Below are 26,019 nucleotides of genomic sequence, written 5' to 3' on the forward strand. Positions count from 1 at the left end.
ATATATAAATTTGTATTTTATTTCATAGATATACATTTATGTAAAAAAATATATATATAACTAATCAAATACGATTTGGTATTATTTCAGATTTATATATATCTATATTTATATAGATATAGATATATATTTATTTTTGTCAAACATGCAACGTCAGCGCTCACACCCACTGACGCTGGAAGTTACGTCATCACGTCGCGTCACGTAACGTCACGTCGGAAGCAGCCGAGCAACTTCCACGGTCTCCGTGAAGCAGCAGCTAATGGCCGGTTCTCAGAACCCTGGATCTCCGGTGCGGTTCATCGGACCGCGGCCGGTCTGAGGAGAGGCCCACCGGGGGGGGGGAGCGGCCGGCGGCGGCCCCGCGACTCTCGGTTCACGGGAGGAGAAGAAGAAGAAGAAGAAGAAGCAGCAACAGGAGGTTGACGAGCCCCGGGTCAGATCAACACCAGGCGGACCCGACGACGACAGGCGGCGGCGGGACGCTCCACTTCGTTCCATCCTACATGGATGACCGGGGCCCCCCAGGACTGTAGCCGCCCCCCTGCCCCGTGAAGCCGCATGGCGTCCGCCCAGGCCCGGGTGGGCCAGCAGGCCTTGGCGGTGCTGGACGTGGCTCTGCGAGTTCCCTGTATCTTCATCATCGACGCCATTTTTAACTCTTACTACGACGCGGGCTCGGGCTGGGCCGGGGCGGGCGGCGCGGTGCTGCTCAGGGGCGCGGGTGAGTTCGGGCTCATTTCAAACAAAGTGTTGCGGGCTCCAGAGAACTGGAGCCGCCGACTTGTGTCGAGCTGGCTCGGCTGCCCCGCCGCTGGAGCTCCGGGGGGCAGCTGTCAGAACCGACCGACCGACCGAGCGGAGCCGATTCACCGGTCGGACCCGGGAGCTGCGCGTTGGTTCCAACCCGGAAGTGGTTCGACAACGATCCGCCGTCAGGTCGCCGGGCGGCGGGGGCCTGTCTGTCGGGTCGTCGTCCACCTGTCTGTCGGGTCGTCGTCCACCTGTCTGTCGTGTCGACGTCCACCTGTCTGTCGGGTCTTCGTCCACCTGTCTGTCGGGTCTTCGTCCACCTGTCTGTCGGGTCTTCGTCCACCTGTCTGTCGGGTCGACGTCCACCTGTCTGTCGGGTCGACGTCCACCTGTCTGTCGGGTCTTCGTCCACCTGTCTGTCGGGTCTTCGTCCACCTGTCTGTCGGGTCTTCGTCCACCTGTCTGTCGGGTCTTCGTCCACCTGTCTGTCGGGTCTTCGTCCACCTGTCTGTCGTCTGACCCGCGGCTCAGACATCCGGGTGGTTCACGCCCCTCAGTTCATCGATTAGTCGATCGATGAAAAAAAAGAAAGAAAATTAAATCTGCAACTACTTTGTTCCACTGATCATTTGTCATATTTCAACCAAAAGTATTTGCAGATTTCACTTTGACCTGTAGTTGAAGTTTCCTTCAGCTCAGTGAAGAACCTGTTGACAGGTTGGTTCCAGTTGTGGATGATTGGTTATTCTAGAAACACATTACTGGCAGATTGACTGCTGAGTGAAAATAATTTAGTAAGTTGCAGAATTAAATAAAAGCCGCAGCTGATGAGGATGATGAGGAAGATGATAATGATGATGAGGAGGAGGATGATGATTGATGATGATTATCGTCCATTTCATTCCCGATCGATTGGTCAATTAGAATTGTCAGGAAAAGCCTCGTCGCCATTTCCCCCCCGAAATTCAAAATCTTATTTATCTGAACTGCAGAAAAAAAAGTATAAATATATATATCGAGATAGCTTTTAACGACAAATACTGCCGGTTGAGAACTTAAAAAAAAGGCATTCGCGATGAAGAGACAATGAAATATTCAGTCAATGAACTAATCGATTCATCATTTCACTTCTTACAACCACACCACCATCTTGTTATCACTGTCTTAAAACGGATTCTTATTCTATGTAGGAGAGTAGTGGTTGTTGTTGTTGTAGAAACAACTGAGCGACCGACAGGGGACACTTTATGGTGGCGCACCGCCTATTCCATTTCCTGTTTCCGTCAGCGTCTGAAAATTCGACGTGAACGCAACATATTCTGGAGCGTTTAGTTCAACAACCGTATTCAACACGACGTAGAAACATGGAGACTCACACGGAGGTCGGTCCACCTCATGGAACTATATTTAACTCTTATATGAACACATAGTTATGGACAATATATTCAATATCTGTGAAAAAGTTCTTCTGAATATTACACACTGCAGCTTTAAAGTTATTTTCTGATGACTTTTATTAAAATATTATTTATTTCATATGACCATCAATGGCCGATTTAAGCTTTTAAGATACTGGGCTACATTGTTTTTTTTTGTTTTTTTTACCACAGCTGTTTTATTCTCCTCACCAAGTGTAACAACCGGCTGCAGCTTCTCTCCGCCGAAGGTTTCGGTTCTTTGTAGATAAACTGCACGTTGCAGGTTACACAAAGTTCAGGCTTCAAGGTCTCACGTTTTCTCGTGGTTCAGTAGCAGCACATAAATCCAGAGTAACGACACGTTCACCTGGATTTAAAAGAAGAGTTGACCCCTTAAATAATCCACAGAGTTCAAGAACAGAGCTGATCCTGTGTTAACATGACGCTGCTCAGTTAGAATGTCAAAGGTCAATGTGACGGTCACATACGTGACCTATATGTTGTCTTTAACTTCTCCTCTCCACCTTGTTTAACGACGTTAAAGCTGCAGTGTGTAATATTTAGAAGAACTTATCCACAGAAATCTAATATATTGTCCAGACCTATGTGTTCATATATTAGTTAAATACAGTTCCATGAGGTGGACCGACCTCCGTGTGAGTCTCCATGTTTCTACGTCGTGTTGAATACGCTTGTTGAACTAAACGCTCCAGAATACGTCGCGTTCACATTGAATTTTCAGACGCTGACGAAAAAACGGGAATGGAATCAGTGGTGCGCCGCCATAAAGTGTCCCCTGTCGGTCGCTCAGCTGGTTTTGGTTTGCAACTTTACCGCCAGATGCCGCCAGAAAATGAAAAAAATTACACACTGGGGCTTTAAGTTTAGTATTTTTGGGGTTGTTCAAAAAATTATCTCTACCGATTATGAATTTTTGGGGCAGATATATTAGTAAAATATTTTGTATGAAGATATATTGGCAGATATATATATATATATGTAAAATTTCAATGATTCCCAAGATGTCGTTATGAAACCTTTATGACAAATAAAGGTTATTGAGTCTTGATATTTTACAGGTTAACCATAAACGTTATTCTAAATAAACTAAAAAAGAAAAAACAAACACAACCAAACATGTCGAACGTGAATTAATAAAATGAACATTTATGTAAAAAGTTAAACATGAATTCACGTCGGTTCTTTGTCGCAGGTGATTATACATATATGAACACAGTGACGAACCAAGGACGCAGATATTTGTCATACGTTTTTTTTCCCTGCGTTGCCATTGTGATTTTGCTGCAGTTGAAACATTTCACTCGATTGGTTCGTCTTCTGTTCGTCCTCTGGACCGTCCCATCAGACTGTCGTCAGTTCCGCTGACCGCGTCTCCGTCTGTCTCCTTGTGTTTCAGGTGTCCTCGTGTCCGGCGTGGTGCTGCTGCTCTCCCAGAAGGCCCTGTTCAAGTTCTACACCCTCTTCTTCGCCGTCGTCCTCGGCGCGGCGGCGGCGCTCATCAACTACCACGCCACCTCCCACATAGACTTCTACAGCGCCTACTACAAGGCGGCGCTGGGCTTCAGGCTGCTGCCCAGGAACGGGCCGACGCTGTGGCTGGGCATGGCGACCGTGCAGCTGGTGTTCGGCGTGGGCTACGTGTTCCTGCTCAACCTCCAGTCGGTGTTCGCCGCGCTGGTGGTGCTGGACATCATGATCCCGCTGTGGGGGCTGATGATCGAGCTGCCGGCGGACGTCCGGCAGCTGGTGGCCGTGTTCTCTGGCGTGGCCCTGGCGCTCAACACGGCCGTGTGCCTCGCCGCGCGGCTGAAGTGGTTCTACTATTCGTGCCGGTACGTCTACCTGCTCGTGCGGCACATGTACAGGATCTACGGACTCCAGCTGCTGCTGGAGGACACGTGGAAGAGGATCCGGTTCCCCGACGTGCTGCGGGTGTTCTGGCTGACAAGGGTCACCGCGCAGGCGCTGATCCTGGTCTACGTGGTGCGGGCGGTGAGACGGGAGAGCGGTGACGCCACAGGCGGCGCCTCAGACGGGGGCTCCGACTCACAGGTGAGATCAGTTACAACCAGGGCGAAAAGCAGCTTCCTAGCTTAACGTTTACGTTAGCGCCCCGTCGCTGAGTAACTGTGCCGGTTTCCAGGGTTACATGCTGAGCTGGGACGTGTTCTGGGATCTGACGAGTAACCTGATCATCTCCGGCTGCGACTCCACGCTCACCGTGCTGGGGATGAGCGCCGTCATCTCCTCTGTCGCGCATTACCTCGGCCTCAGCATCCTGGCCTTCATAGGTACGCCCGTGTGTTGTGTAATTCGGTTTGTGTAATTCGCCGGTTGTTTAAAAAAACGTACCTGAAGTCCTCTGTTGTGTGTCGGTCAGGTTCGACGGAGGAGGAGGACAAGCGTCTGGGCTTCGTGGCCCCCGTCCTGTTCTTCATCCTGGCTCTGCAGACCGGCCTCAGCGGCCTGGACCCGGAGGAACGACTGGTGCGTCGCCGTTCTCCACAGATTGTTCTAGACTCGGGTGATGGACTGAGTTTTAAAGGATCCTCGCTAACCGAGAACCTCTCTCTCTCTCTCTCTCTCTCTCTCTCTCTCTCTCTCTCTCTCTCTCTCTCTCTCTCTCTCTCTCTCTCTCTCTCTCTCTCTCTCTCTCTCTATTTCTCCCCCCGTCTCTCTCTCTCTCTCTCTCTCGTTGATTCAAAAAGGTTCGTCTGAGCCGGAACATGTGCCTCCTGCTGACGGCCATCCTCCACTTCATCCACGGCATGACCGACCCCGTCCTGATGTCGCTCAGCGCCTCGCATGTCCCCTCTTTCCGCCGCCACTTCCCCGTCCTGCTGGTGTCCCTGGCGCTCTTCACGCTGCCCGTGGTGCTCAGCTACGCCCTCTGGCACCACTACGCCCTCAACACCTGGCTCTTCGCGGTCACCGCCTTCTGCGTGGAGCTCTGCCTCAAGGTGAGGGCGGAGACATTGTCAAACTTGTTTGATTCATATTTACAGGCGGTACAGTACCTTCCTTTGTGTTTCATCAGTCTGGGAATGTCCAAGAAGTATTTAACTTTTCCTTGATATAAATATAAGACACGGTTGATAGAACTAATTCCGTCCATGTTTTGACAGACAACACAAACAGTGAAATGCATTTTTCGGATTTTGCCGGTTCGGTTCCGTCCCCACGTCGTGTCTTACTCGTTTCCCCTTCCCCCTCGCTCCAGGTGGTGGTGTCGCTGACGGTCTACGGCCTCTTCATGGTCGACGGCTTCTCCAACGTGCTGTGGGAGAAGCTGGACGACTACGTCTACTACGTGCGCTCCACGGGCAACATCGTTGAGTTCCTGTTCGGCGTCATCATGTTCGGCAACGGCGCCTACACCATGATGTTCGAGTCGGGCAGCAAGATCCGCGCCTGCATGATGTGCCTGCACGCCTACTTCAACATCTACCTGCAGGCCAAGAACGGCTGGAAGACCTTCATCAACCGCCGCACAGCCGTCAAGAAGATCAACTCGCTGCCGGAGATGCGCGGCGACCAACTGCGGGACATCGAGGACGTGTGCGCCATCTGCTACCAGGAGTTCGCCACCTCGGCGCGCATCACGCCGTGCCACCACTACTTCCACGCGCTGTGCCTGAGGAAGTGGCTCTACATCCAGGACACGTGCCCCATGTGCCACCAGAGAGTTTATGTCGAGGAGGAGAGCCGCGACAGGGCCGCCTTCTCCAACAACAACGGGGCGTACGCAGCGCCGCAGGACGCCGCTGCCGCAGCCCCGCTGGCGCCGGGGGACAACCAGCCGCCCGCCGAGCCGCCGGCCGAGGGAGCGGAGGCGGCGGCGGGAGGTGCGGCGGCGGAGCTGGACGACGAGCTGCTGGAGGACAACGACAGCATAGAGTACGACGAAGACGAGTGGGGGACTCTGAACGGCAGCACGCCGATAGAGGAAGACTATATCAACGACGACACAGACTCCACCGAGGACTGAGGAGGAAAGATCTATAAGAGAAAATGTCTTTATTATATTTAAGTTAAAAAAATTATTATAAAACAAATTAATTTCTTCTGGAAAAAAAACGTCAGGGATGTCACGTCTGTTTCTTCTCGTTAGTTTTACAATCATTTGATTTTTGGGTTTTAACTACAAGGGCTCGTGGAGAGAGCAACTGCTGCTCACGCTGTGTGTGTGTGTGTGTGTGTGTGTGTGTGTGTGTGTGTGTGTGTGTGTGTGTGTGTGTGTGTGTGTGTGTGTGTGTGTGTGTGTGTGTGTGTGTGTGTGTGTGTGTGTGTGTGTGTGTGTGTGTGTGTGTGTGTGTGTGTGTGTGTGTGTGTGTGTGTGTGTGTGTGTGTGTGTGTGGGCTACTGAAGTTATGTCGTTCTTCATCTTTTTTTGTCCTCTCTCCTCAAAGTATTGGAGATCCTGACACAAATCTTTTTCTTGTCGATGCCTCAAACCTCTGATCCTCATCAGCAATTTTAAAATATCAGATTTTTCCTGCAGCCCGGAGATTCTGCTCTGCAACGACGACGATGACGACGCCGGTTACATCACCACTTTGTCACGTGTGCAGCCCTGATGTGTGTTTGTGCGTAGATCGTGTGCCGACGTATAAATAAGCTCGAGGCGACGTCTTAAAGACGCAGTTCGTGTGTTTCTCCCCGGCGGTTTGTCGTCGTCGTCGTCGTGGGAAACGAGGCAGTGGGTCGGTTCTTCGTTAAACGACAAAACTGCGCCGGGGGGGACACTTTTAAAAACAAGTCCAAGCTTGAATCAATCTGCAAGTCGGGAAACCACTTTCTCCAAAGATGCGTTCACACCAAAACGCTGAGCGAATGTTTCCGCCGGAGGATCGTTTGTACGTATTTGCATCGTTAGCGCAAATAAACACAAAACCCCCAAAAAGATGGACGACAGCGACGTAGGGAGGATCTCAACGCTTTAGTTGGCTTCCCTGTCAACGCATCACACGAATATTTTTCCTCAAGTTCTAATATTTCAACTCAAGCTGATGGACAAAACATTTTTGGCGTTGGGGCCATTTGCGTTGACTGGCGCGGAATGCGTGTCTACTCTCGTCGTTGCATTGTGCGTAATTTCAAAGCGGGAAAAATTTGAGTCCTGTATTATTATTTTTTTGCTTAATTCTGTTAACTAACAAACCAACGCAGATGACAACACCACCTCCGATAAGTTGCAGGAGTTACCTCCACACTTTAACTAACCCCGTCCCCCACTGCTGTCGAACTCCGCCCAATCACAGCTCAGGTTTCACAGAAACACCTGCTCGCCGTTTTTTTTCTTTCTTTGTCCTAAAAACGAACTCGAAGATTAAAAACCCCAGAGGTGTCGGATTGAAAAAAAGTTGTCTTGACTACTGTAATCTCTGATATACCTCTGTCGTTACTACTGGTCCCTTGTGTGACCTCGCTTACATTTGTGTACGTTGTTGTACATGTGATAAATCAAGACACACTTTCTCAACATAGGAAAACAAATCAGATTTTTGATTGTTAAATTATTATTTCCAGATTAATGTCACAAAAATATTAAGTCTCCGATTCCGCCAGTTGCTATAAAAATAAATGAAGCTAAAATATTTTGGCGCCGCCATCTTGTGACGAGTCTGTGCAGTTCGAGCAAATTCACACGAATTTCACGACTTTGCGTAATTCGTGTCACATCATTGGCAACTTTGCATTGACTTTGTTTATTAACGTCTGCTTTGATTTTAAAAAATGTTTTGGTCCGTGTCCCATCAAGCTAACGTGGAAGGGGGCGGGGCTTATGAGCTTTACTGCCGCCAGCCACCAGGGTGCGATCCAGCTGATTTGGCCTCACTTTGTGGGAGTCGTCATGTCGTCCATCTTTTTAATTACAGTCGACGTTTTAGACCCAGACAATTGTCGGGTTCAATGAATATTTCTATTTATTCAACGACGACTGCACCTTTTGTCGAAGCTTCATCTGTTTGTATCCACTAGAGCCTGATTGATATGGATTTTTGGGGGCCGATATCCATATCTGGGAATACAAGATTCACGATACCGATACAGCGGCCGATATATACGAGCTTTATCATAAATAACTATACATTTGAAAATACAAATACATAGAACTTATGACAAACGTTTGTTTTACAAGAAAATGTGAAAACATAAATGCCCATTTTAAAGGCTCAAATCAGTTGGCCGATAAGCATCCTGAGACGAGAAACGTTCAATTCGTTGAAAACATTTTCCAGGCTTTGACATGTTGAAATAGCGAAAAGAAAAGGCTGAAGAAGCTGCTGAAAAGTCCGGAGACATGTTGTTGAAGTACGACCACGAGCGACTGTTTGTGAAGTTGCAGAGACATTTCATTTCACACAGTCGGGGATATTTGTTGTTGTGACCCAGAGAACACTGATCCAAAATCTTTTTAAACTACTGGCACCACACGCGCACACACACACGCACACACACCGCTCAGCGACCCAGAGATCTTCATCGTGACGTCGTGTTGAAAGCTTTTTGAAGCACAGACTCTTTGGAGTATAACACTGTTTAGACTCTCAGCCTGAACGTCTTTTAACGGGTTTGACCGCAAACTCCCTGTTCATTACTGTTGTAATTACAATAAGCTGCGAGGAACGCATTATGTTTAATGAGGAAGAGCAGGCGGTCTAATGACGAGGACGATGATTGGAAAGCTGTGCTTTTTGGCATGTCAGCGATGATGAAGGATTATCAGGTTGATTGTTGTTCTGAAAGCTTTTTAAAAAAGGTAAAAAGCTGTTCATTTTTGCCTTTTGTTTTAAAAGGAGATTTATGTAAATAAAATCATCTTTGATAATTGAGTCTGGGTCTATTTCACAGAAGTCACCTAGGTTTCATCATCTTTTACACGTGCGAGTAGAAATCGAGAGTTAAAACTCGTGAAACATGAATAATTCTCTGGGAAATCTGGGAATATGTCCCCAAAAAAAAAACTGTCTCCGCCTCTTTGTCCAGATGAAAACATACAAGTCTGGAACATTCGCGTTTGACAACATTTCTCTGCACAAATTTGAAACATACTTTCCGCTGAAGTGACATTAGCTCATTACATTTTTGCACCGATCTAAAATAAAAGAATTTTATTATAAAAACATGATAATTTTAAACTGAATCTCTTTGTCTGAAGAGAACTAAAGATGTAACTTTGGAATCTCAGACCAGTTTTTTTTTTTTACATATTGATTCAACTATTAAAAGAATCAATATAGGCTTGAAATGAAAACTAGATTGTTGCATAGTAAAATACCAAAATAATATCTAGTTTTCCACCAGTAGGTGGCGCCGTTTCACTTTTCTTTTAGTATCGCTGGAGCTGGACTATAAATATCCTCACTGGTGTTTTCATTCGTGTATTATCATCTGAATCTATGAATTTTTGTTTTCATCATCATAACATGAGCCTCATCTACACGAGGAGCGATGAAATAATTAATTAATCGACTAGTTATTAGACAGTAAAATGAAAAAATATTTTATTATTCGTTATAATCATAATTGTTTTAGATATTTAATAACTACAGCTTCTTAAACATTGGGCTCATGGAATTTCTTATATTTCTTATTTTATTTTTTGAAGATTAACAAACTGAACAAGTTAATCAATCGATTGAGAAATAAACAGCATTATCAATGCGAAATGAAAATATATGACATGAAATATTTTTCAAAGTTCAGCCACATCTGCCTACACAACAGACTGTTTTAACACTTTTCCTTATTTTTTCTAACAGCTTAAAAACAAAGAGGTTGAGTGAAATATCATATTTTATAATCACTTTTTTTTCCTTAAAAAGATTATTTAGAATAAGATTATATTAAGAAACAGGAGTTAAAAAACTAATAAATAAGTTTAAAAAAACAAAAATAAACATGACTCATCAAAAATAGCGATAATCATTTAAACATAATATTTACAGTGTATATATAAAACATTGAAATAATACATTTTTATGAATATTTGCAAAGTTCGATGAAATAAAGTTGTAATAAAAGAAAAGGAAAATAAAAGCTGCACTAGAATGTTGCTCAGTAGACAATCAAATCTCACACACTCGTAGAATCGGTCCGCTGTCTTCATCAAGATCCGTGAATTGAATTATTCCCTGGAAAAAGTTCGATGAAATATAGTTGTAATAAAAGAAAAGGAAAATAAAAGCTACCCTCATTTTTTTTCCATGTGAAAATCTGTATGAAAGGTCAAGACCGGAAGCAGAAGGTATTGTTTTGAAAAACCACCGCCGGAAGTGCTAGCTACATAAAGCGCAGCTAGCTTGACCGCGCTCCGGTTCGCGTCTTCCTCGGCTCCTTCGCTCGAACTTCGGGTGCCAGCGGGTCATGAGGCGGGCGGCTCCAACACAACACGTGTCCACCGGGTCGGCAGAAGAACTTAACCCCACTTTCGGACCTAAAGCAGCGGTGGCCGTCGGTCTCTTCCCCGCCACCGGGGAGGAGTCTCGCTAGCGGGGCACCGGGACCCAGCGAGAGGCGCAACTTGCGCTCGGACAACCGCCAAGAAGAACCGAGTTCACCGTGTCGGAGCGGGCGGTCGTCGTCTCGTTGAGTTTGGTGAAGCGATGCTGAAGCTGTGTCTCCGGAGAGCCGCGCGACCGGCCCTGCTCCAGCTGCCGCCGGCGCCGATAGCGCGACACTCGCCGGGGCCGAGCCGCCGCCGGATGGGCACGCACGGGAGGAACGAGCCGAAGGAGCCGCTCAACTCGCCGAAGAGAGCCAAGGAGTTCATCTACCGCCTGCAGCCCAACGAGCGCACGTGTCTGCTGCGGGAGCTGCAGAGCTTCGAGTCCATCGCCATCGCCCAAGGTGAGAACGACCCCCGGGGGTCAAAGGTCACAGCCGCCGGCGGGTGACACCTGCGCAGGCCGATATCTACCCGCCCGATATTCGATGCTCAGCTGATGTCACACACACGTGCTGATAAAGTTTCGTCGAAGTGTCCACACCAGAACCAATGAAGCGGGTCAGTGAGAATCACCGGACCTGGTGTTCGCTAACTAACCTTCTTTAAGTTAGCTTGATGTGTATTAAAGGTGCCGTCTGTCGGGTGGCGTCGAGTGGCCACAGTTGGAACTGCAACAACATTGTCAAAAAAACCCAAAACATTTTCGGTTTCTGCAACCAGTAAATTCCTCGGTTTAAATTTGATTCATCGTCAGAACGATTAGTGACACATGGCGTCTTTGACCCCAGATTTAAAGGGGCAGTAAGCGATTTTAAATCCGATACACACTTTTTTTGTAAAAATTCAGCGAATAGTTCCTCACGGAAAAGTGCTAGCTGTCGGTTCTGTGTGCGCCGAAACAAAAAAGCATTTTAACATCACATCTTAAGAGACGTGCTAGCGACAAACGCTACGACTCAGGAGGTTTTCGGCCCCGTTGTTAGCGCGTCCGTCTTCCCATAGCCGAGGATGCGGGTTTGAGCCCTCAACAATAAACAATCTTTCAAACTAAAATCGGCTTTCGCGGCGTCGCGTTACACGTTACGAATTTCGCATCCTTGCGTTATTTGTTCGCACTATTTTTCGTTAACACGACCTCTTGTCGTGGTTCTAGTTATTCTTTCTGTTTGTCCATGGATTCACGATTTGGCTTAAACATTACTGTTAAATGTCTGACTTCAATGATTTCTCTCCTTTTAGTCAAAATAAATAATCCACACTGGCGCTGAGCTGTAAACACAGCGCCGGCTGAATCGTTCACTTGTTTATTTTTCATGTGTGCATTTTTCTGCAGTGTGTGTGTGTGTGTGTGTGTGTGTGTGTGTGTGTGTGTGTGTGTGTGTGTGTGTGTGTGTGTGTGTGTGTGTGTGTGTGTGTGCGCGCGCGCGATCGATTCGTTCCTCTTGTGAGTTTATTTCTGTTTCCACGTGGTGCAAACAGAAACCCTGTGAGTGACTCAACCAGCTGATGAATCAGGATCTGAGTAATCTCCTCCTCGAGTGTCTGGGGGGAAACTCTCTGAGCTGTTTTTTGATCATTTTAGACTTTTCATTTTAAATTCTGGACTTTTTAAAGATTTAAAAGTCTGTAAATACTTGAGGCGTCTCAATCCACAGCACCTGGAGTCGTCTCTCTCCGGCTCCTCTGCGTCCTGTAGTAGTCTTAATGGTGCATTCACTGTCCTCCTCGTCTCTGCAGTACCCCCCCCCTTCAGGTCAGATAATGCAGAAATGTCGCAGAGACACAAAACTGAGGCAAAGAGTTTGTGTCGTGGCCCTCGGAGCAGCTCCTCCGAAAGCTCCTCGTCCGTAGTTTCCAGCAAAGTGACAGTTCCGTTGTCTGCGAGAGAATATTTAGTTCCGAGACTGGTTTTTAATCTGTGCGTCCACACCCAAGACAAACATCTCTCCACAGAGACACGGTTGAGCAAGAGGGTTTTTTGTGTATTGGAATGTGTCCCTACTTGGTTGCAGGTTTTGAAAACTGTGTGTAAAATCTGATCCGAAACATAAAACATCTGAAATAATAATAATAATCAGCAGCCGGACGAGGAGACTTTGATTTTGAGGCGTTTTCCCAAAGACGGGTGTGTTGAGCGGAGGATGAGTTGACGCGGACACGTCTTATACATATATATATATATATATTTATATATTTATATATTTATATTTTTATATTTTATATAACATTTGACAGGACAGGAGACGGTTCATATTTAGCTTTCTAAAGATTCTGGACGAGATTCTTTCAGCATCATTTCGACCTCAATGTTTCCTACATCGCTCTTATGTTTGCGTGAAGATGCGAAATTCGCTTCACTCGCTCGAGTTGAGGTATTTGAACTTGAGCCAGTGAGCGCTGAGATCCTCCTGAAGTCCGAGTCCAATAGAGAACGGACGAGGTTGTGCGACTGGATATAAATGATCCCGCGGCCAAGCGAGTAACGCGTCACGAAAACATTTGCGTAAAAAAGGGAAAGTCTCTCCTTCTGTTGAGTGAGGACGAGCCGATCGAGAGAAGATCTTCACTGTAGCTTATAATCAACCTCTCGTAGTGAACGAGGGGTTGGAACTCTGCACTTCAGACCTTTACTCTCAAAATCACACCCGGCTTTTTTTCCACCTTTATCACAAACCTGTTTTTCATTTGAAAAGTAATATTTTTTGAATATTGGAACGTACCTAAAAAACCAAACCCACCTTTCGTCGGATGCATGAATCAGTGTTTGTATGTTTTTAGTTCTGCTGAACTGGTCAAACGTCACGGTTATAAAATGGCTGCAGGTCTATAAAAATAACATCAGTTTTACCGTTCATCACCGGCCGAGAGGCGGGCTACTAACGTGCAGAATCCTTCTCGGTCCTAAAGGTTTTTATTCTCACGCTCTGTGCAGATTTAATAATCATCTGTGACCAGGATGAGGAGTTGATTTATCTTTTTTCGTGTCCGTCGTGCGTCTCTGAATGTTTCCAGCCAGCGACAAATATCAAGACTCCTGAAATGAATTCAGAGAAACGTTGCAAAGCCTCGGGGGGGTAATTAGCGGGACGAGGACACTTCTCTCTTCTCTTCTGTTTTGTTTGGGTTTAAAGTCGCAGGTTCTGACATTCAGAAAGATTTTTGGGAGGCTGCAGATAGATGAAAACATAGTTGTGAGATTCTGCCAATATGCTACTGATTGCTTTTAGCAATGAAAAGTGCTCTATAAATGAAATTTATCATTATTATTATTATTATTATGATCCTCAACTGTGGAGCAGATTTCACATCGTCTCTCTTTAATGATAAATATGGAATGAATGAGTATTTTTCCATTTATCAAATATGGGTTTAATGTTCACACACATTTCATCGCTCGTGTCAGTTTGCTGGGAAAAGGCCGAGATGTATGTGGGATATAAAACCAATATTAGAGCATCATGATATATTCTCCATCGCTGCATAATTCATCACCGCGGGCGACTTGTGTGCGGAGCACAACTCTCAGCAGTGATGGATTTTAATCTGAGTCATATTTGGGTGTCATCACACTCGACTCCGGACGAGTCGAGTGTGAAAACTGATTAGATGTGAGGAGGTTTCATCAAAAGTGTCGCAGCCGGACGTGACAGTTATTTATTAATCCACATGAGGGTTTGATAATGTGAAGGAATGACCTGTTGATGTTGATCCAACTTGATGGTATTAAAAGTTTTATTACATTTTTTTATTGTAGCATAATCAGGTAATCATGAACATCCTGTAAAAATTAATGTAATAAATGTTTGATCTCTGGATTTTAATGTGTTGATCGTTTAAATGAAAATCAATTTTTGAAATGTCAAAGGACAGATGTAGACTAACTGTACAGACAGACAAACTGAGCGACCGACAGGGGACACTTTGTGGTGGTGCACCGCTCATTCAATTTTCCGGTTTCCAGCAGCGTCTGAAATGGAGACTCACACGGAGGTCGGGACCTCATGGAACTATATTTAACTCATATATGAACACTGAGTTATGGACAATATAGAAAATTTCTGTTGATAAGTTCTTCTAAATATTACACACTGTAGCTTTAAGTCCTTGCCTTAGAAAAATATCTGCATTAGCTAAGATTTATTATTTATCTAGGATCAATTTCCTGTAGTGGCGGTGAAGCTTTCGACTCGGACCTGCTGCTGAGCGTCTGTCGTGTGTTGCAGGAAACAGTTCCGCTCTGATAATCCGCCTGACGTCAACAGATGGTGTGTCATCTGTTGACATCTTCTATACACAAACACACTACGTATGAATTTTGATTTAACCTCACCGACACACGAGCTGTGTCACACACTGTCCAAACACTGACAATCCACAACGCTCCACTAATCTGGGCTCCCAATCTGCTGCCGACAGTTTCGTGTGTCGTCGACATTTTAATTTATTTGTCCGCGTCAGCCGGAACCTATTTCTGGAAACGCCTCAGTCCCAGGAGTCGGAGTGTTTGTACTCGCGCCGCGGTACAAAAACACCACAGAGTGGTGGAAGTGGGTTATTCCCACAGTGGGGCCGGATGTCTTCAGTGGCACAAGATGAGACGGTCGACAGGAGCCTCGCTGCAGGTCGAGCACCAGACATGAAATGAAACCCCGATCCAGTCAGGAACTATTTTTATTACATTGCACGTATTTTTGGGGGGCATTTTCTCTGATTTCCCAGGAAATGCAAGAATCCTTTCTTCAAATGCCCGACATCATTTAAAGAAACAATTTTTGCCAACAAAATTACTAGAGCCCGACAGATATTAACGGGCAACAGATATGAGCCTTTAAATGTGCATTTATGTTTTTACATTTCAGGTAAAATAAATGTTTATTTTATCAATTCAACTCTTATTTATATGGTTGTATTTGTATTTGTATTCCCCCAAAAATCGAAATCAGTCATGAGCTCATAATTCAGACAGATGACGCTTAGGGAGTTTGTAGGAACCAAAGCAGGTTGTGCTAACTGGGGCTAAAGCTAGCGTCTGACTTCCTCGCTCACTTCCTGCCAAGTCGCCCCCGGTCACGACACAAAGAGCAACTCGAGTCAAAAGGCGTCAGGGCGTCCGACGTCAGGGACGTCAGGGACGTCAGGAGGATCTCGACACTCACCGGCTTTCGCGACAACGCGTCAAGCAAATAGAGTGAAGCAAATCACGCAAATTTCGCGTCTTTGCGTTGTCCCTGCCGCCCGTCTTTGCCTTGACTTTGTACGTGATCTCATCGCGCAAAAAACTTGCGTCGCGTTTGGTGTGAACGCACCATCAGTCTGGACGGAGATATTTTTCTTTCCAAAGTGCTTAAATGAAAAACATATTTGTGTGGACGCAGCTTCTCCCTGCGCGACACTTTCTATCGACCGTTCAGGCGAAACCCTTCTCTCTTGTTCTTTGCCTCATTAGATCTGTGGCACTGACACAAACTCATCAACTTCCCTCCAGTGGAGGTACTTGAACAGTCGTCTCTGTTTGTTCATGACCAACATTAGAGAAACGGTGATGTGTGTTTCATCTCGTCCTCGGCCCAGTTTCCTCAGATGAAGATTCAAGAGCCGACCGTCGACTGTCGCAGTGTTTTTGATAAATGTTCGACCTTTAACAGCCTGTTGTTACCGGACCTGCGCCGCTGCGAGAGGTCGTTCTGCTTCAACTTTATAATAGCACTGAATATTAATGCTGATGTGGAAACTTAGAATTAATGGTTTTCTGTCCGCACAAGGAAATTTGCAAGTCATGATTCACCGAGGTCAAAGTTCCAGCAGCTGAAATATCACTGATGTGTAGTTGTGGTTTAAACCGCAGAGGTTGAACACTCAACAAATGAATACATGATAGATATATTCAATATTATATTAACTTGTGAAACCTTTGAATGAAGACATTCCAGGGAGCTTGTGTAAAGTGAGGCAGACCCACTGTTCCTTACTGTACGTATGATCAGCACATTAGTAGAACAACTTATTTTTAATGTATGACGTCCTCATTTAAATTCAGTGAGTTCCATCAGATAGAAACAAAACATTTTATCTGGTATGAATCTGAATTGAGCATTGAAACACCTTGTGCCTTATTATCTTAAAGTTATGGTTTGCATGACAAGTACCAAAACAATTTTGACAATCATTTTTAATGACGCCATGAGGACTCGGTTGGTGAGCTGCCGTGAGTTTGGCATTTTGACTGGAGGTTCTTTTTGGAACCAGGCGTAGAATTGTGGGCGTGACCTGACTGAGAGCTCGTGCAGCTACACCTGCAACCATTGGACCGATTGGACGGTGCCAGCTGTCAATCGCGCTGTATCCACGCAAGAAAAATGTATTTCAATTTTTTTGGGGAGGGATTGAATTGAATTTAAGGATTTTGTGTCTGAGCTTGACTGAGGACGTTCTCCTTTTCCCTTAATTGAACCGATGATGTGAAGAAACGTGGGATCAAAGGTTCTGAACCCGGAGTCGACTCCGGCACGTCGTTGCCTCGAGACTCGTCCTTCATTAGCGGAGGAGAAGCTGAAGTTTTTTGCGGAGCGACGACTCTTCGCAGGCTGTCGAACACTGGAGGCGACTGTGATTCGCTGCAAACAACTTGTGAAGTTCTCTGATGTTTCTTCTTCTTCTTCTTCTCAGAGACCGTAGAGTCGACGCCGCTCACGCCAGCGCAGATCAGATACGGTGAGAGATTCACATCTGACACACACACGTCAAATTGAAAACTAAATTAAAGTTATTGTCTTCAGTAGATCATGGTTGACGATGTGATGACGTCTTGTTGAAATGTTGGAAGATTTATCTAAAGTTTTTGTGTATTAATCCTCGTTTCTGCTTGTTTGCAGTCTTGTTCCACAACGCCCTCCCCTTTGTCGGATTTGGTTTCCTTGACAACGCCATCATGATTGCAGCCGTGAGTGACGTTATTCATTTAACGCCACAGATAAATGTGAAATCTGAGCAGATGTTTAAGTCTTCACAGATCTAGTTTCCTTCTGTCCGTTTGTTCTTCTTAATGTTCCGCCTTTGTTCTCTTCTGTTCTCCAGGGAACTCAGATTGAACTGTCTATCGGAGTCACGCTGGGGATCTCCACCATGGCAGGTAAGAACACAGAGTGAGAACCCGGAGTAATAATAATAATCCCAACAAATAAAACCATTACAGATTCTTAACCCTCTCATTTAAAATAAAACCTGTGAATTTATTAGTTATTATCAGTTCTCGCTTCTCGTCCAGAGACAAAATGTTCCTCCTCTATTTCTGAAAGAGGTGACGGGGTCATCGTTATTAAAAGAATATAATAATAATAATAATAATAATAATAATAATAATAATCTCCTCTCCGGACCAGTGGACGCACTTCATGACCTCATTCTGGGTTTTTATTGTTTTCATCCAGACTTTTTTATGACTCGTATAAAAAGTAACTGGATCTCGTTGTAGTTTATTGGAACATCCTGATGTCATCATCACGCCTGCCGCTCTCCGTCTCTGTTGTCGCTCTGTGGTGAAAACCCACGGCCGCCTTCTCCATCACTTCACCACCTCATTATTCCGTTTCCATGGAAACCTGGCTCCCAATTCCTTCTGCAAGTGCAATTCAGAGGCTGAAGCTTTTGGGCTCTAGATCAATGACTTCTGCTCTGACGCCCTTGTTCCTCCTCCATCATCATCATCCTCATCCTCCTCCAGCCTGCACAGACGTTCACTGATTCCTCTTTACTTTGTTTTTATTTGAGGGGGGGGGTCGTTCCAGCTCCTCGCTGTCGTTCTCGCCGTCGCTCCTCTCGCCAATCGTTTGTTTGTTTTATTCCTGTGAAGTGAAACTCGGGCTGAATTCGTCCATCTGGAGTTTCAGCTCCCGCAGGAGAATCTCGTTGTCTCTCTGCTTTCGGCTTCAAGCACCGTCCCTGTTTCATGACTCCGCAGATCCTCTGAAGGCAGAACAAACGCATCCGTAGCTTCAGTTTTAATGATCATGAACAAGTGCATACTTTTTACCAAACAGTTTAGAATCCTGATGATATTCAGGTAAAGTCGACACCCGGGTTTCTCAGACGCCATGTATACACCTGACCCCGGTTAACAGACCTAGATAACTCCTTCTATAACCGGGGGATTAGCGCATGTGTACACCTTAACTGGTGGTAAACTGGGGTTACGTGGTCATAACTGCCCCTCCCCCACTCGCAGGAAGCAACGGTGCCAAAAAACAACCGCAACAACACGAAGCTTCACGGCAACTTAACGTTACTGAAGCGTAGAGAGAATGTACCAAAATGAACAGCGCTGACAAGTCGCCCATGTTCTCCTCCGCTTACCAAGTTGCTGTGATTTTGACAAAAGTCAACCGGAAGAAAAAGTCTTATTCTGACCAGTTGTACGTTGGCAGAGCGCCACCTCCTGTACCGGAGGCAGAGGTACTGCTGCTCAAGTCTACGGGGAGAACGGGCAGAACCCGGTCAGACCAGACCCCGGTCCTGCTGGGACTGTAAACACACCGATCAGTGGAAACCAAACCCACAGCACGGATCACTCCGAGCTGCCGAGTGCTAAGTGGGATTGTAGAAGAGAGAAAGACGCTGACTCTTCTCCAGCTCTCTGCTCTTTGATCTGAAGAAACTCTCACGCCCTCGCTCTCGTCTTGTGTTTCGCTGCTCTGCTCTTTTGTGTGGACTCTTTCAGGGAGTCGTACTGTATGTGGGCCACTTGGCGCTGGAGGTGTATTCACCTCTCGTGTGGGCGACTTTCCCTCAAATAGAGGCTCGCTGGAACAACAACGCAGACTCGGAGTCTCGTACGGAGCTTACACGGTGTTGTGGACGGAGATTGTTTTAGTTTTAGTACAGAATAGAACTTTATTGTCCACCGAAGTGGGAAATTGTCTTTGGCTCACCAGCGAATGAGCAACAGCACTAAGAACAAGACATTTCTTAAAAGAACAGGCAGCGATGACAGAGTCATGAAAACAACGAGCAGTTGATCAAACGGACACGTTCACAGGGTTCTCATCACGTCTGTGTGTTTAGACAACTTACACTTGGACTAAACTTTTAAAAACAGTTTTACTTGCTAGTTGGACTCTATAGCGCCTCCCGGAGGTCAAAGGCTCAAAATGGCTGATGAGAGGATTGGAACTTTCTTAGACAAATGTGTCTTAACCTTGAGTACAGCTGGGAACACACCGTAACATTCGGCCGGATTTTAGCCACAAGCTACTCAGACCTTCTTAAAAAGTTCTTAAAACTTCACCACGTTCATGTCTGAGCTGTAATTTTCAGAAATCAAGAGATCAATCAGTGTTTTCTTCCTCTGTGTTCGTGCAGCCGCCGCTCTGGGGAACCTGGTGTCAGATCTGGCCGGTCTCGGGTAAGAAGCTCTCCGAACATCCAGACTGGTTTAATTCGAGGTAAACGTGTGGTCGCTGTCAATAAGAGTGTGTGTGTGTGTGTGTGTGTGTGTGTGTGTGTGTGTGTGTGTGTGTGTGTGTGTGTGTGTGTGTGTGTGTGTGTGTGTGTGTGTGTGTGTGTGTGTGTGTGTGTGTGTGTGTGTGTGTGTGTGTGTGTGTGTGTGTGTGTGTGTGTGTGTGTGTGTGTGTGTAGTCTTGCAGGTTACGTGGAGGCCCTGGCGACCAAACTGGGGATGCAGGTTCCCGATATGACGCCCAAGCAGGCGGACATGTGGCAGACCAGAGTCAGCTCTCACATGGTGAGACTGGGTTCTTTCAGTTCGGCTTCATACCTTTCACAACCAACAGCAAAGACATGAAAGCAAATGAGGGAAGAGAGAGAGATGGAACAAACGCCCCGCAGGCATTAGACAAAATAAAAACCAGAAGAAGAAGAAGGTCGGTTTTCTGCAGAAAGACGAGGAGAATCCAAATAAGTATCTTCCCAGAAAAATGCTAAAGTATGGAGAAAGATCCATGAGACGAAGCAGCAGCTTCTACTAACAAACTGTATCCGTGTCGTCTCATCCAGGACTTGTATCAGTCTTCGCTTCGCCACCGTCAAAACGCCAGGTGAACGTGTTTTCTTTTTTACCTCCGCGCAGGGCAAAGCCATCGGCGTGACCATCGGCTGCATTCTGGGAATGTTCCCACTGTTCTTCCTGGACGACGAGAAGGAGGCGAAGCCCTGCCGCGACACGGCGTCCCAACACTCGTCCTAACAAGTCTTCACTCCGGCGTCACCGCCTACGAACTGGAAAAACCCCCCGCTGATGTCAACTTGAAGAAGAAGAGACAAAAAGTATTTACAGTTTGATGTTTCTCTGTTCCTGCTCAGGCGACTCGCACACAATTATCTGAGGATGAATATTTAGTTTGTTTTTTCGTCTGTTAATGTGAGGAGGTCTCACTCCCACCTTAATCCATTTGTGATGAGGGAGAAGCGACATGGCTCCGACTTCTTTTCATCGATCCCCTTCTTCATTGATTTCCGTTGTCGACAGACAAAGAGACGATCAATGGGATTCGATCGTTTCTGCGGCGATGTCGCCCGAGCGGCTCCGAGGACGAGACGTGTTCATCTGTCTCAGTCCACGACTTTACAGAACGTCAGCAACAACAATTCAGAAGTCGTCTCTTTCTTTTCCCCACAAAGGTGTGAGACATAAATCAAAATATATATAAATATAAATCACTGCAGCAGTTTCACTGTCAAGAAAAGTTCCAGGTGAGACAGGAGGTAGTTTCTCTTCCTGACGGGAGAAACACAAACTCTAGATACAAGAACCGCAGACTGTGAAATAAAGATGGACGACGCGTCTTCACCCGTAAATGTCTCTCAGATTCAGGCGCCGCCATGTGGAGTCAGAGTCTGTGCAGCAGTATAGTAATCGGGGAGTGTAGCCCTGGTATCAAGGCCACGCCCACACACTCACTCTTGACCAATCATGAGTCAGTGTCAGCTGTCAATCATGATGCCTCAGCCGCCGTTTTTTATATCATCAAATAACTAATGAAAATCAAAGTGATCAGAAACATGAACACGTGAACAAACATTATTGGGATAAGAACGCCCTCACATGACATGGAGGGGGCGGGGCTTATGACCTGTACTGCAGCCAGACACCAGGGGGCGATCAGGAGGATTTGGCTTCACTTTGGACCGGCTGTCACGTCGTCCATCTTTATTCACAGTCTTTGGTTGTCGACAGTTGAAACACTATTTCATGGTTTGATTGTTTTTATTTGATGATGATGATTTTTTTTTTTTTGAATTCAAGAATTATGTTTGATCGTCTGTTCTGTTTTTGTTTTTTCACCAGCACATATTTTATATACATTTGAAGACGTCAGCTCCAAAACACTATTGGTAACATTTTTGGGTCAAAAAAACTTATATTTTGAGTTTAACTGCATCTTTAAACCTCAACATGTTTTTCCACGATCTGTTTCTGCTCCAGATGGTTTTTGGAAAACTGCTATTTTCAGTTTTGGCCTCGTCACTTAAATGTTTTTTTTTTGTTTGCTTTCCAACGTCTTTCTGTTTCTTTTTGTTTTCTCTCCTTTCTCTCACAGACTCTTGATTCGCATCCAGACTTTTGTCAAATTAGAGTTTGAGTCTCCAGATGGTTGAGATTCGTCTGCTGCATTCATTTTCTCCCGTCGAGTTCAAACCCGCTGCCGCAAACTAATCTGCTCATAGTTTTAATTAATTCTATACATTGAATTTTTTTTTTTTAAATAGAGCTGCAGCTAACAAATTATTTTCATTTTCGATTAATCCGTTGGTTATTAGTTGTTTGTTCCATATAATTGTTGATTGTGTTTTCCCCAAAACCTCAAGATGATGTTTTGTTTTGTCCACACACCAAAGATGAACATATTCACATTTAAGAAGCTGAAATCAGAGAATTCTGCCTTTTTTTTAAACCGATTTATCGATTATCAAAAATAGTTGAAGATTAATTAAGTAGTCGATTACTAATTTATTAACTGTTGCAGTTCTACTTCAAAATGTCAGAAAACTTTTTTAGTTCAGAATTACTCAACTTCATAGAGATGAAGTCAGAACCCAGAAATTTCCAACAAGAGAAATCTTCATGTTGTAGAAGCTACATTGTTTAATTGACTTGATCTTGATCGATTACCGTTAACTGAAACTCTCTCCGTCCCCCCGCCGCTTTGATAGATGCACAGGTATCAGCGGTGTGACACTCGTCCGTTTAAATGACGCACAACAATGATTCCGAAGTGGCAGAAACATTTGTTGTTTTTCTGCTTCCTGTTTCGGAAAAGAGTGACTTATATCGTGATATCGCACAAAAATGTATTCGTTATTGAACAGCCGATGAATGCGTCGACATACTCCGAGGCCACATGGGGAAATATGACCTGCTGTTTTAAGCCATCAAAAACATGTTCATCAAAAACACGGATCTACAAAAATTAAATCTGTTCTTTACAGTAAAAGTTCTATAAATATTCATGTAGCTCGTGGGAAAGAAAAGCAACAAGTGAGCGAGCGAGCGAGCGACCGGGAGTCGTTTTGTACACAACCGATGCATTAATCCTCTCTAATGATGTCATAACCTTTGTTTTGATTTTAAGTAAGCACACATTAATTTTGTTCATCCACCTACACTGGTTAGAAAATGTTGAATTGTGACAGTTGAATTATTTTCAAGTCTTGGAAAACGTTTGAAAAATTGCCAAAACTCTTTGGGAAATTGTTTTTGATGTTTTTTTTTAAATCCTGCGGTGATTTTAACGGATTCAGATTTTGGAATCTGTGTGCACAATTATTTTAATGAAGGTTTGGACTCGGAGGGTGAGGAGAAACTAATAATTAGATGATTATAAATAATGTCACAACCTGGATTTATTCGATTCTGTATCCTCTCATGTTTGTTGAGTTTTGATTTTCCTCTGCTCGTCAGAGATGATATGTTATATTTTGTATAACTTCATCATCTGAAGTGGGGGAAAAAAGGTATGGTTTGAATCATATGATCACAGTTTGTGAGTTATTAAAAAGGAATTGCTGCGCTGGGCTGCCATCTTGTGGACGGGTCTGCAGCAACACTGATACTTCTACATGTATGTGACAAAAACAGTGATTTATTTAACAAAGTGTGTAATGCGTGTTTAAAATATGAAAAATAAATTTTTTTTGGAGTACTAACCTCTGGCTCTGCAGGTGATGCTGTTGATCGGTGTCGGGAGCCGACGTGCCCTCGAGCAAGGCAGCGGGGAACGAGGAAGTCCGAGCGGCTGTCAGGTCAGAGAGTGAGTCACTGGAACGAACGCAGCCCTGACTTTCTTTCACTGTTGCTTAATTAATATAGATATTTAATATTGTACAGAATATTTTGAAACTAAGTTTTAGAAGTGTTAAGGATATTTTATGGCTGATATGATTTTCAGAATTTCAAACAATTTCAAAAGTAATACGTTTTCTACACCTTCCTGATGGAAACATGTATGTTCTGTTGGGAAAATACATATTTTATCTTTCTATATTTTCATTATACAACGTAAGATGACTAGTGATTGATATATTAAATAATCTGTGGATCGAGTCCCAATAGTTTAATCGGTCGTATCTATAGTCGCATAAGATGCATAAATACCTAGAAACATAAATTAGTTTAATATGTAAGATGTCGCTTCATGACATATAACGGGGACCAATTGTTTTTTAATCATTAAGTCTATTTGCAGAGATGTGGTTTAATTTTTTAAAAATTTCAGACCATATTTCTATTGACCTTTTACCAATCGGCTCCAAAAGTAAATGTGGAGTTCTATATATATATATGTTTGTGTATATATATATTTATGTATCTTATGTGGAGTAATATTATCACAAAGTTTGGTTTAAATCCGTCCATGCATGTTTTGTCGTATTTAGTTTCAAGTTTTTATTTTGGACAATCAGATCTTAAGGTCGGAGTAACTTTTTTAAAGTCTGTTACCAATCCTCTGATCTCTCAAACTTAATATCTCCTACTACATGATTAAAACGTACATATCCTTGGCGTGTTGGAATGGTAAGAAAGAGCAAACCACTCGTGTCCTCGTGAGATGCACTTCGTATTCTACGACTTTATTATTGAGCCAAAACAGCCGGTTTACATAGAAAATAGGAGACAGTTAGTTTTCAGGATCTGAAAATGAAACAAAATGTACATGAGCCAGAGGTGAAGAAACAGTCATTAAAAAAAAATAACAGGCTCCATTACCTGGAACGCCACAGACTGTGTGTGTGTGTGTGTGTGTGTGTGTGTGTGTGTGTGTGTGTGTGTGTGTGTGTGTGTGTGTGTGTGTGTGTGTGTGTGTGTGTGTGTGTGTGTGTGTGTGTGTGTGTGTGTGTGTGTGTGTGTGTGTGTGTGTGTGTGTGTGTGTGTGTGTGTGTGTGTGTGTGTGTGTGTGTGTTGTGTTGTGTTGTGTGTGTGAGAGAGACACCTGCTGGGTGATTCAATTATCAACGTTTTCCTCTTAAATGCTTAGAAATGTGATTATCTGGTTAATTTTTTCATGCAAAAAATAATTGAAAATGTACAAACAAATATTCCTGAAATGTGACAAAACGCTCACCGTCCTCGTAGATTTACGATTCGCCAGCTGAAATATTTTACATTCATGCGCCGCTTAAAGGAAGAAAGATGGAGTGAAACAAAAAGGAATATTGATCAGTGTTCTCATTTTCTAAATTCCTTTCTCTCAAATATTTGTATTACACAGGCCCCAGAAATCAGCAAAAAAGCTCAGGCTAATTGTTGAGCCCGACAGATTCATCATTTGGATGTTTTTGTTTTTATGTTTTAAAAAAAAAAGTTTTAATTCCTTAATTCAAGTTCTATATATTTTGTTGTATTTGTGTTTTACTTTTTATAAATACTAAAGTTTATGGTTAAGTTTAAAAAATATCCTCAATCACATTTCTGTCATTAGGAACTTTTTCCTCTAACATCGTTATATCGGCATCCGCCCCTTAAAACCCATATCAGTCGGGCTCTGATTAATTGGCTCCTCTTTTAGAGGAATAATTGTTTATGTTTTAACAGGATGTTTCTCTTCTATTAACGAATTCTGGATTTTATAATGTTAAAAATGAAGAGGGTGCATTTATTGACCTAGGACCTTAATCGTAAAATTAGATAAACTTGACTAAAAGCAAGAGATTCCTACCGTGAGAAGTAGATCATAATTTAATATTTATCTATTAAATGCACGAGGGAAAACTACACCTGAAGTAAGAATATCATACAAAAAAAAACAAAACCCAGAGCATCATTTGGCAAATGTTGTAGGAAATTTGGCAACTTGTCTCAAATAAAAATAGCTGAAACATTAAAGGGCAGTAACACAGACAGCTGCTGGTACTTACAGCTCAGGG

General features: G+C 44.3%; 2 protein-coding genes across 4 annotated transcripts; both read left to right on the forward strand.

Annotated features, from left to right (window-relative positions):
* The first annotated feature begins 204 nt into the window (after positions 1–204).
* Positions 205–9,028, forward strand: rnf139 (ring finger protein 139). Its single transcript, XM_035620682.2, has 6 exons — positions 205–724; positions 3,589–4,244; positions 4,336–4,483; positions 4,573–4,679; positions 4,901–5,152; positions 5,413–9,028. The coding sequence occupies exons 1-6, from the start codon at positions 562–564 to the stop codon at positions 6,178–6,180; spliced, it is 2,094 nt and encodes a 697-aa protein (XP_035476575.2). The 5' UTR covers positions 205–561; the 3' UTR covers positions 6,181–9,028.
* A 1,438-nt stretch (positions 9,029–10,466) lies between these two features.
* On the forward strand, positions 10,467–24,940 carry tmem65 (transmembrane protein 65). Of its 3 annotated transcripts, none has more exons than XM_035620518.2 (8): positions 10,467–11,045; positions 17,311–17,355; positions 17,517–17,584; positions 17,719–17,773; positions 19,999–20,041; positions 20,283–20,380; positions 20,726–20,922; positions 23,818–24,940. In XM_035620518.2, the coding sequence occupies exons 1-8, from the start codon at positions 10,802–10,804 to the stop codon at positions 23,908–23,910; spliced, it is 843 nt and encodes a 280-aa protein (XP_035476411.2). In that variant the 5' UTR covers positions 10,467–10,801; the 3' UTR covers positions 23,911–24,940. The 3 variants fall into 3 exon arrangements, 2 of the variants coding, with proteins under 2 accessions (XP_035476411.2, XP_035476412.1); XR_004786795.2 differs by having other exon boundaries at positions 10,470–11,045; positions 20,275–20,380; XM_035620519.2 differs by lacking the exon at positions 23,818–24,940 and having other exon boundaries at positions 10,470–11,045; positions 20,275–20,380; positions 20,726–21,670.
* The last annotated feature ends 1,079 nt before the right edge of the window (positions 24,941–26,019 follow it).

Source organism: Scophthalmus maximus, chromosome 22, assembly GCF_022379125.1.
Source record: "Scophthalmus maximus strain ysfricsl-2021 chromosome 22, ASM2237912v1, whole genome shotgun sequence".
Lineage (NCBI taxonomy): Eukaryota > Metazoa > Chordata > Actinopteri > Pleuronectiformes > Scophthalmidae > Scophthalmus > Scophthalmus maximus.